The 12,296-nt window shown below is 37.9% G+C and overlaps 1 protein-coding gene across 8 annotated transcripts in view; it reads left to right on the top strand.

Annotated features, from left to right (window-relative positions):
* The window catches only part of TNRC6B (trinucleotide repeat containing adaptor 6B), a 107,690-nt gene that overhangs the window by 83,331 nt on the left and 12,063 nt on the right, over positions 1 to 12,296 (top strand). For 4 of the 8 annotated variants that reach the window (XM_087934770.1, XM_087934771.1, XM_087934773.1 and 1 more), the window contains 7 exons: positions 3,396 to 3,566; positions 4,215 to 4,340; positions 6,595 to 6,726; positions 7,122 to 7,229; positions 7,822 to 7,993; positions 10,171 to 10,308; positions 10,763 to 10,939. In XM_087934770.1, the coding sequence (XP_087790896.1) occupies positions 3,396 to 3,566; positions 4,215 to 4,340; positions 6,595 to 6,726; positions 7,122 to 7,229; positions 7,822 to 7,993; positions 10,171 to 10,308; positions 10,763 to 10,939 (1,024 nt within the window). The remainder of the gene's footprint in view (positions 1 to 3,395; positions 3,567 to 4,214; positions 4,341 to 6,594; positions 6,727 to 7,121; positions 7,230 to 7,821; positions 7,994 to 10,170; positions 10,309 to 10,762; positions 10,940 to 12,296) is intronic. The other 4 variants (XM_087934774.1, XM_026696697.2, XM_087934775.1 and 1 more) reach the window with 3 other exon arrangements.

Raw genomic sequence — 12,296 nt, 5'->3', positions numbered from 1 at the left:
CTTCGCCTTGCCGTTTCGTCTGACAGCAGCATTTAACTCGCAAGTTAGAGCCTCAGCAGCAGCGGCTCATTAGATGGCTCAGACATTAGCAACGGTGATTCTGCTTCCCGCCCTTTTTAACGGCTGGCTCAACTTCGCGCCTAATTAACACAGGCACCATTCCTCACTGGTTTCCCTTTCTGGGGACCAATGCAGTATCTTTCCACTTAGTTCTCCCTGGGTTTAGCTCTCTCTTGTCTGGCTAACATTGGATAAGCAGGCTAGTCATTAAACAGGCATTTCTTTGCAATTGCCTTTGGATCATTTCTTTGGACTGAAACCGCAAGTGCCATTTAAATTGCGGTACATTTGGTTTTGACAGGAAAGGATTCACCTCAGAGCATGTATAGCTGGTTTCCGTTGTTGGGGACCAGGAATCCAGAGTTTTTCTCGCTTGGAGCACTTGGGGATTTTCCTTGTTGGGGACCCTTAGATACTGTTTACCATATACAATTATACATATAGATACAGGCATACGTCTATGTATATGGGCGTGTGTGTGTGTGTGTATAGATAGATAGATAGATAGATAGATAGATAGATAGATAGATAGATAGATAGATCGATCTATCGATCTTTGGTTGTTCGGGTTTTCTCCCGCGTAAGATTCAAAGTATCTAGGCAACGTTTCGATGAAGTCTCATTCATCATCTTCAGGCTTCTGTCTTCGGCTCTGTGCTTCTCACTACCCGCGAGAACCTCAGAAAACAAATATATATATATATATATATGTGGATCTTTGGTTGTTCGGGTTTTCTCCCGCGTAAGATTTGAAGTATCTAGGCAACGTTTCGATGAAGTCTCATTCATCATCTTCAGGCTTCTGTCTCCGGCTCTGTGCTTTTCAGAGTAATGTGAGATTGCAGCTGCTGAATGATGAATGAGACTTCATCAAACGTTGCCTGATACTTCAAATCTTACGCGGAGAAACCCAACAACCAAAGATCCACATATAAATACCAGCGAGAACCTCAGAAAACATATATATATATATATATATATATATATATATATATATATATATATATATATATATATATATATATATATATATATTCTTAAGTTTTCGTGGGTACTTACATATATGGCATTCAGCTTCGTTCGGGTATTTTCCCATATATATTCTGAGGTTCTCGCGGGTATTAGTATGTGGATCTTTGGTTATTTGGGTTTTCTCCCGCGTAAGATTGGAAGTATCTAGGCAACATTTCGATGAAGTCTCATTCATCATCTTCAGACTTGTGTCTTCAGCTCTGTGCTTCTCAGAGTGATGTGAGCGTGCAGCTGCTTCTTCCTTTTAAACTATATAATCTTACTCTCCTGGAGGAGTGTTCTACTTTCAACCGCAGGGGAAGGCATCACCCCAGAGTACAAATATTAACAACAATAATAATCATAATCACAATATTTTTTTTAAAAAAAGAAAATTTAAAATTAAAGTCAGAGGCAAGACAATCAGTCATCCCCAATGGAAGGTGACAACGCTTTCCGCTCCAAGTCAAATAAGTCCCGAGATAAGCCAGTGGGCCCCAAAAAGGCCTCTAAGGCGGTGGATAAGGATGCCCATAGACGGCACCTAGCTTTGGAAAGGCAATTGCAGAAGCAAGCCAGGGAGGCAGACAAGATGGCTATGACACAACAATCTGATCAGAACCCAAACCCATTGATGGGGCCCTTGGACTTATCTACCCAGCCCAGGCAGGCTGTTTCTGGACAACCTCCCATAGGCACATCTCCTCCAATGAGCACTGCCCGGCCAATCCCAGAGGCAACCTTCACCCCTACGGTCGCCGGCCTAACACAGGAGGAGGGATTACCTGAGACTATCCCCATCGAAATGAGGCAATGGATGGAGATGGCGATTTAAAGGGGCATTGGGGGCCTGAGTTCAGCAATCCATCAGGACCAGACACTTCTCGGCCGCTTTGGATGCGGGATCCCTGTCCACTCCATCCTTTGCGCATATCGGACAACATCAATCTCAGGTATTCCCCAATATTCCTAACATACCAGCCCAGGGTCTTCGGGAGGAGGTGGACTTTGAGAATCAGGATGTTCCCATGGAGGGGGGTTCGATCATACTCACATATACATATATATAGAGAGAGAGAGGGAGAGAGAGAGACGGACGAACACAGTACAGAAGCCTGATGATGGCAGATGAGATTCTGCCGAAACTTTGCTACAACTTTAAAAGCACAAAGGTAATGACATGGGAAAATACCCGAACAAAGCTGAATACCATACATGTAAGTATATTTGTTTTCGGAGAGTTTCATGGGTACAGGTATGTAGGTCTAGGTGTGTTCGGGTCTTTTCCCATGTAAGATTTAAGAGTATCTTGGCGATGTTTCGGTGAGGTCCCACTCGCCATCCTCAGGCTGGTGCTTTCAGCTTCGTGCCAGTGCAAGCAGTGTGTGATCGGAGCTGCCGTCTCTCTATAAATACTGGTGGTGGGGGCTGGTGTGCTGGGCTGGTTGGCTGCGCTGCTGCCTCTTGATTGGTTGATGGAGTTGATGTTGGTATAATGGGCTGTGTGATGGCCTTGTGAGTTTTGTTGTGGAGATAGCCTGGATCTTGTGCTGTAATCTCCTGGGTCATTTGTTTTGTAGTGATCTTTTTTCCATTAGCCTCTCGTGTTTTAACGGCTTGGGTAATGGGTTGTGTGATGGGCTTGCGAGTTCTTTTGTTGTGGTATCCTGGGTCCTGCATTGTAATCCCCTGGGTCGTTTATGTTTTGATCTCTTTTCCATTAGCCTCCTGTGTAGTAACGGCTTGGGTAATGGGTAATACCACCGCCAGTATTTATAGAGAGACGGCAGCTCCAATTACACACTGCTTGCATTGGCACAAAGCCGAAAGCACCAGCCTGAGGATGGCGAGTGGGACTTCACTGAAACGTCACCAAGATACTCTTAATCTTACACGAGAAAAGACCCTAACACACCTAGACCTACATACACACACACACACACACACACACACACACACGCGGTATTCAGCTTTGTTCGGGTATTTTCCTACGTCATTATAGTTGTGCTTTTAAAGTTGTAGCAACATTTTGGCAGAATCTCATCTGCCATCATCAGGCTTCTGTATAGATAATGATGGCAGATGAGATTCTGCCGAAACGTTGCTACAACTTTAAAAGCACAACTATAACGACGTGGGAAAATACCTGAACAAAGCTGAATACCATACATATAAATACCCATGAAAACTTAAGAAAACATACACACACACATAAAATTTATAGACACACATATATTTTACCATTCACTGTCACTGTTTTTCTTCTTGCATTCTGTTGCTTCACTAACCTTCAACTGCTACTGATTGGCTAACTACTGCTTCAGCTGACTTTGCCTTTCTCCAATCAAGATGGGTGCCTTGGGGATGAGGCTCCCTGCTCTCCCTTCTCCCCTTCTCCCAACTACAAGCTATCTCCCTCTGGTTCCACATTACCAAACGTCTGCCTTGGGGCAATCGGCTCAGGGCTCAACCCCCAAAACTTCGCTGCTAGACAAGTAAGAAAATCACATTGTTAGTTATATTTCTGCTTGGCAATGTCCTATATCGATTTTGGAGAGCTGGATATTTTCTTCCTGACTCATTTTTAATTAAAATGTGGTTTGTTTGTGAGAATACATTAAAATAAAATAAATAAAATATCTATTCAAGAGCCTAATATTTAATCTTTCTTTTTCTCTCTCTTCACCTTAACCCCATTTTCTAATAATTCTGTATATTGCTTTTTTTCCCTTGACTTCTTACTAAACCTTGTGGTAAACTTATTTAGAATTAATAAATAGACTATTGGGAAATACTACGAGAAAAACTTCTTTTCCTCTTGTTCTGAAGATGTAACTTGAAACTAAAAAGTCAGATTAAATTTGTGCAGGGAAGTCTTTTTCTAGATTCCACAACAAAGAGGGATATTATGTTTTTGTTTCTACTTTTAAAGAAATGAGTATAATATGAAATCAGCTTCTCGGAAGGGTATAAAGTTGGAAAAAGCTAGTTAGAGCAGAATGAATTTAAGGTAATCAGCATTCATATGCCCTAAATAATGTAGCACATATCTGCACATTGAAATATTTCATGAATGATAATAATTAGTGACTACATGTAAAGTATTTATACTGTTGAACTCATAGTTCCTGTTCTGTTTTTAGGGTGGTAATCAAGGTCTGTTTGGAAATAGCACAGCACAATCGAGAGGGATGCACCCACCAGTGCAGCCGCTAAACCCTTCTCCCAATATTCGGGCACAAGTGCCTCCTCAATTTCTTTCCCCCCAGGTAAGCAGACTTAATTGTAAATAGCTTTACAACCGGTTTCTACAGATCAACATATAAGGTTATAATTAAACAAATGTAAAAGTAGAATTTTGTTCAGTCTGCCATTTCTCTATACGATTTCATTAAAAGCCAGGTAATAGATGCAGTCACTTTCTAGTTAATTCCGAGCAGAAAAGTTACTTTATTGCAAGTAACTTTTATAGCTGAAGTAGGTCTTTAGGTATCAAGCCTTTAAGGATTCGGTAGGTTAAAAGCAGAATATTCCATGTACCAGAGAACAACCAGGTACTGTCTGGAATCTATCTAGATGTATCAGATGCCTAGAGTGACTCATTGTAATCTGACTGCCCACCAGTTGGAGTTTTTTGTAAGCAGTGACTCTCATAATAACCAAGAGTGCTGTCATCATAATGAAGATTACTGAGAAGTAAACACTAAATTTAACATCTGGATATTGTGTTTATAAGGCTATAGACTCCTAAGACCTCCCAGAATCCATCCACCCATAGTAATTGAGGTATCTTATACTCAAAGCTGAGGACTTTCACCAATAGCACCAAGAGGAGATCCAAGAGATCAGGAAAAAACTTGTAGCAAATTGTGTGATATAGTTAAACCCGAATTTAACCCAATGGCCCAATGTCACAACTTCACAGTCCATTTCATCTAAAACTGCCCCCCTGTAATAAGTTGTAGGACTAGCAATATACTCCTTGTTCAGTGACTACCTCAGTTATCTAACAGTAATAGAAGGTAATTAGAAAATCATTTTCCAACACTTGCACACATTTACAACCAAATTTTGTGCATTTGATATCAATGTATGTCAGTGTGAGAGTAACACTGATAAAGCTGTATGAGATAACTTTATCTGAATGAAATGGTGGCATTTCACTTAAGGACCTGGTCATTTTACTGACCTCAGAAGAACGGAAGGCTGAGTCAATCTGAAGTCGGTCAGGATTGAACTGCTGCCAGTGGGGTAGGTATAATCTTGAGAAGCAGGAAGAAGACCTGCATCTAGGACGATCAGATGAAAGAAATGTAATTTCTTGTAAATGCATTTCAGACTTGACTGTCTCTAATTCTCTTGAAGATAAAGGAAGAGAGTGTCAAATCTGAGGTGCTTTCTCAGATTACATTTCTGCTTCAGACTCTTTTTTTTCTTGTCTAACCGTTGTCTTGGTTGTAGCTCTTCTTCCTGTTCTTCAAAGTTATCTCTACATCACATTATAACCGCTGGCCACTGCCAGAATACCCTGAACAATTATCACTACCTTACATCCCTTGGTTTGAAGATGGAGACAGGACCAAAACCTGGAGGAACAAATTTTAGAGAAGCAACATCACCACTTTTTCCTAACCAGGACTGAGTAATACATGCCATACGTGTTCACTCCAAACATGATCCTGATATTTACCAACAGCTGTGTGATGCTGAGACTACCAGAAATCCAGTTGCCTAGGCACTGGGTGGAAGTTGCTGGGCCAGAAGAGATCTTTATATCTTCCCCTGGAGCAATCATTCCAGTACGTCTTCTCACTCAAGGGTAGCTCTTCTTCTGAGCCTAGAGCTGATCAGATAATATCCACTGTCCAGCTTTTTTCACCTTTTGTCTGAGACACATCCACCATCTAGCCCCCAACATCTTTCTTCACCTTCACCCAATCTTGTTTTGTCAGCTAAAGAAAGTCTTAGTCCTGATCCACCTTCCATATTGCCATCCATCTCCATTTAGCCATTTTTCATTCTTTAATTCCATTTACCCAATCTTTGCACATCAAAATTCAAAACTCATGAGTGACTTAGATCCCATAATAAAAATAGTTCAATTTTATGTTCAGTTTTGAAATACATTTACCTTACTATGGTGGATTTGGAATAATTAATCCACAACCTCTCCTCAGCCCAGTTAACTCTTCCTGCTGGCTTTTAATAATTCAGTGGCAAGCTGCCTTCCTCCTAGTAAGCAAAAACTTTACAGTATTCTTAATTTCAGAAAGTAAAAATGGGTATACCGTAAATGATAGTAATTGAGATTGGGAAACCAACTCTGTATCCTGGCATAAACCTTAATAAATCCCCAAAATAATACTTAATGGAAAATAATGAGTTCTTACCACTTTAAATTGGCTAAGTTTGGTGTATCTTCTTTTAAGTACTAAAGTAATTTGGATTTAGAAGTGTTTCTATTCATAAATGATTTTGTTGTTCTGTTCCTTTTTGGAATTTTTTTTTCCTGTCTTCATACAGGTTTCTGCCTCCATGCTTAAGCAATTTCCTAGCAGTGGTCTGAATCCAGGCCTTTTCAATATGGGGCCCCAACTTTCTCCTCAACAGATTGCTATGTTGAGCCAACTTCCACAGTTTCCTCAGTTTCAGCTTGTAAGTAGTAGTTCTCATATGTGGCCAACTAAATTTTCTTATCCCCCATTCCTATTCCTGTAGGATGCACTTGAAAATTTTTTAGTGTGTTTGTGTTTCAAATATATGTTTTAGGAAATACACACATACACATAGACATATGCATATGCATAAAACCTTTAGTAGTAATTTGATAGCAATAGTTTTCCAAACATTAAATTTGAAACAAGTACAGATATTATTAAAAAAGAACAACTCTAATTAAAGCCTTTGATAAATTAGTATTAAACATCAGGCTGTTCTATGATGATGTTTTTAATTGTTTTTTGTTTATTTTTGTTATACAAATGTACACTACCCAATTTAAGCTTGTACAAAGTAAACTAGTTTCTTTCCTTCATTCATTTGCATTGAAGGCCTGTCAACTGCTCCTCCAGCAGCAGCAGCAGCAACAGCAGCAGCAGCAACTGTTACAAAATCAGAGAAAGATTTCTCAAGCTGTACGACAACAACAGGAACAGCAGGTAATATGTGACCTGTGAAATCTGGCAAGTTAATCAGGAAGGATAGTGATTAAGTTTTTATTTTATCTAGTATTTCTTCCATGGAATATAATTGAAGACACACCATCTTTTATTTAAATCCTTTTCAATACTCAGTAAAACCAAGATCTAGTATTGAAATAAATTGAACGTTGCACTGATTTTAAGACTTTCTTTAATGAGTTTAGAAGTATATAGTAATGATAAATACCATGATACTCAAGCTAAGACATTCTATTAAGATTATATAATAATTGATGTATTACTTGAAAGAGAATATAAATATTTAATCTCAATACTCTTTCCCTTTCCTCCCTGTTTTTTAGATATTCCTCATTTTTTAAACAAAATGGCGTAGAATCTCATGAACTTGGAAAGTTTAAAAACAGTGTTCTAAACTAAGCTTTGAAGCATAATCCTTTGTTTTTATTAAGATAATATAGGAATAGGGATTTTTGATAAAAATCATACAAACATTTGCTTTTAGGTTTGATGCAGAGTGGTCCAAAATACCTTGAAGCACCAGATTACCTATGTCTGGTCAACCATTTTTTGTTTGTTTTCTTAACTGCAGCTTGCCCGTATGGTAAATGCCCTTCAACAACAGCAAAGACAGCCGGGCATGAAACATTCTCCATCCCATCCAGTTGGACCTAAGCCTCATTTAGACAGTATTGTATCTGGTGGTCTAAATGTGGGTCTCTCAGATATATCAACCAAAGGGCAGATTCCTGGATATAATTCAGGTAAACATTGTAAATATCTGTATTATTTCTTTTCATTGTTACACAATAATATTGTAACACCAAGTATATACATGCTGGATTTGCTCATGTTGCTTCTTTACTGAAATTTGCCATATCGCATGAAACTCTGGCTTTGGTTTCTTTTTCTACTTATCATTACCTAGCATTATATTTGCTAATCTTATTTTAAAATTATCTTGCTTAATTTGGACTTTTTAATAAATAGTTTATTTGTACAAAACCTAATTAGGAAACACTTTGGAATTAAAATTCAGTCAATTATTGAATCATGTGCAAGAGGCCTTTAGGAACTTTGGCCGACAAGGCCAGCAAGGTTTTCCTGAAGGCCTCTGCAGCCGATAACAGAGCTCCGGATTGATCCAGAGCTCTGTTATCAGCTACAGAGGGCCTTCAGGAAAGCCTTGCCGGCTGCAGAAGGAATGGGCCGAGATGTGTGAGGTCTGGCTGCAACTGTCCAAAGGTAAGTAGTAGGGCAACTCCACCCCTCCATCCACACCCTAGCTTAAGTTTTACCTGTGCACCCTGGAGTGGGCGCGGTCTTAATTGGGGCTTATTTTGAGGGTATGGCTTATATTGGGCATACATGTAAAAATCAAGCTAGGACTTACTTTTGGAGTAGGCCGTATTTTCAGGAAAACATGATATTACAGTGGCATTTTATATTGATATATTTATGGATATGGCCTTTTATAAATATTTAACTTCATGTGTTTTCTCATGAAAATAATGGCACATATAAGACAATAAAAACAAAAAAGTCAGTAAAGGCCAAGAAAGCATATTCTGATTTCTAGTTAATGGCTGTATACACTATAACTTTCTATACATGATGTATAGAAAGATTTTTCCACAAACACAGTCATATTTTCATTAGATTCTACCTTTTTGTGATACAGGTTATTCTATATATGAGATGTTTTGTGTTCAAGCCCTGAGCAAGACCAAAAAAAAGGAAAGGTTTTGGTTCCAAATAATCCTTAGAAATTCTCAGGATTTAATTTGAGTTTTCCTTTTCTCTTCATCTTACTGAGATATAAGTAACATATGTAGATAGTGATGAAGTGTGTTGGGTGGGATCAGAGTTTAAATAATTTCCTGCACTCATTATAGTACATGTAAGTTATTCAAATAGCTTTCAATACTCATGATAAGAATAAATTGTTACAAGATTGATTAAAATATTGACCACAAATAATTCTTTTAAAATTGTATTTCGTCACTTACAAACTAGAATTGATTAAATATAAATGAGTAATTGTGTCATTGTGCCTGCAAAATGTAACGCCATTTCCTGTCATAATAATGAAAATAATGCTGAGAAAGACTTCTATCTGAAATTCTGGGAATCCCTGCTATAGCTACTTTTCAAAATACCAGGGTAGATGGGACAGTACTCTCACTTTTGATGCAAGAGAGGTCTTAACCCCACTAACATGGGGACACTTGGGTTTACATAGTTATGTTTGCTGAAACAGGGAAGTCTGGTATTCCATGACTCACAACAGTTCATTTAGTGACCATTCGGTAAGATCACTGAAAAAAATGACTTATGACCATTTTCACACTTACGACTCTTGCACCATCCCCATGGTCATATGATCAAATTTGGGGCACTTGGCAACTGATTCATATTTATAATGGTTGCAGTGTCCCTGGGTCATGTGATCACTTTTTGCAAGCTTCTGGGTCAATGGAGAAGCCAGACTCATTTAGCAACCACGTTACTAACTTGACAACTGCAATTATTCAACTAAAGAACTGTGGTAAGAAAAAGCCATAAAATGAGGTAAAATTCACTTAACAACTGTCACTTAGCAACAGAAGCTTTGGGCTCGATTGTGGTCATAAGTCAAGGACTACTTGTACTTTAATGAATATTTGAACATAATTTTACTATTTCAAGTTGTGTGTTGCCTGAATTATCATAGGTTAGTATATTCTAAGTCTTTATGTGATCATTAGATCAGTATACAGCATGTCCTTTTTTAATGTCAGAATTGCTTACATTACACTAAGGTGCAGCTTACAGGAGAAAATGAACAATGTTGTTTACAGATTTATTTAAAATGAGCAGATGTATCTAAGTTTCCTCATTAGCACTATCCCTATCATGAAAGTTGCTTATATATGCGTTTAAATGCATTGCTGTTTTAAAGGTTTTGGTTCAAGTAGCATGGATTATGGCATGGTAGGAGGGAAAGAAACTGGAACAGAATCTCGCTTTAAACAGTGGACTTCTATGATGGATGGATTGCCACCTGTAGCTTCCCAAGATGCCAGTATGCACAAAAATGGTGAGAAATTCCATCTTAGATTGTCAGAAATGCTTAGTGATAACATTCCAAAAATAACTTTTTTTGCCAGTGAAATATCTATTAAAATAACCTGAACATTCTATGATAATGTGCTTGAATCCAGCAGCTTTTGTTTAAACTAGATCTGATTTTTAATAGATCAAACTTCTGAAGGATAAATTTATGTATTCATTTATTAAATGTATATTCCACCCATCTTGCCATCAGCAACTCTAGACAGTAATGAAATTATACTTGTAGCATTCAATTCTACTTTCTACTTGTATGGCCTGTTTTGAATGAATTTATTCCAGCTTTCATATGTATCCATGGCACAAGTCAGCTACATTTCAATATACTGAATTACATAATAGCACTGGTAACAATATGATAACAGCCTCTGCTACCAGCCAGATCATCTTCTATCAGAACATATTTTTCTTCTGTTTTCCAGGGACAATTGTGCCCCCTGGAAAAGCCCGTGGGGGATCTCCCTATAACCAATTTGATATAGTTCCTGGCGACCCACTGGGCAGCCATACAGGTCCTGCTGGTGACAGTTGGCTACCAGCCAAATCCCCACCAACCAGTAAAATTGGAAGCAAATCCAGCAATGCCAGCTGGCCACCAGGTAATTTCAGTGTGCTCTATGAATGAGTAGATGGAAAAGGAATGATATCCTTGTTTATATGTTAATTTATTTGTACAGTTTTTACTGTTGAGCAAACACTGTCTTTGATTCAAAGTCTCCCACTATTTGGCCATCTGAATTTGTATAAAATTGTTTAAAGTTATGAATAAGCCTTTGTATATTCAAGTTCAAAGAATTGTTCACTTCAGTTTGCCAAATTATTTAGTATTATCCCATGATACTTAGTTACAAGTTAGCTGAAGCTGCTGATTTGAATACAAAAAATAAGCTGACATAAATCTTGAGGCCAGACAAGTCATCATAAGGCAGAACAAAGTTCACTTATCTTACTTGCAAAGGAACCAGTTGTTTCTTAATGGGGCTAAAATTGTCTTCCTGTATTCAGAGTTTAGTTTTTCTTTTCATCTGCATCATCTTCTCTGTGACATACTCCTTGATTCATATCTGTTACTGATTTTTTCCCACTAAGTATTTGTGCAGTTTATCAAATATACCTTAATACATATTAACTACTCTCTTTTGGAATGAGCAATATTATACAAAACACAGAAAGAAATATGAAACCCAATACATCAAAGATTGAGAGCCTTAAGTGCCAGTTTGGTGTAGTAGTGACGGTGTTGGCCTAGACTGTGAGTTCTAGTCTTGCCTTGGACATGAAAGCCGGCTGGATGACTTTGTACCAGTCATACTTTCTCCACCAACTCACTTCATAAGGTGATTTATTCTGGGAAAAATAGGAGAAGGAAAGAGTATTGATAGTTCTCTGTCTTGAGTTGTACATTTAAAAAAATTAGGATAAAAATATTTTTAATAAATGTCCGAGATAAGAAAACAGGGAGATTAACTGAACTAGTTTATACCTATACCCCACATTTCTGACCTTATAAATCATCCTTGATTTCATCATGTTCATATATAACTGCAGGCATTCTCTTTTGATCTTTAGAGGTTATCAAAGTACTCATCCAAAATAGTTTAATAAATCATTTTATCAAGGAGATAAAACAGACCAAAGTCACTGTCTCTTAGCTCTAGGAAAAAGGAAATATCAAACTATTTCCAAAAATGTTTCCCAAACTAAAACAACATGTCCTTCTCATCACCAGGAGTCAAAGGTGATTTGATGGATCATAACATAACAATATTGGGAGTATGACTCCCAACAGCCGGCTCCATACATTCTGATGAGCTTAGCTGATTCCTAAGGCCTTTCAAGTCATAAATAACATGTGATTTTGGGGATACTTGATTGAATTAAATAGTGGTGTTAACTACATCATATTAAGGTATGCATATACACAAACCCCTCTTGAATAATGTGATATTTCTTTAG

Source organism: Pseudonaja textilis, chromosome 5, assembly GCF_049901715.1.
Source record: "Pseudonaja textilis isolate UNSWEBS1 chromosome 5, rPseTex1.2, whole genome shotgun sequence".
Classification (NCBI taxonomy): domain Eukaryota; kingdom Metazoa; phylum Chordata; class Lepidosauria; order Squamata; family Elapidae; genus Pseudonaja; species Pseudonaja textilis.
This window is presented reverse-complemented; position numbering and strand designations above follow the sequence as displayed.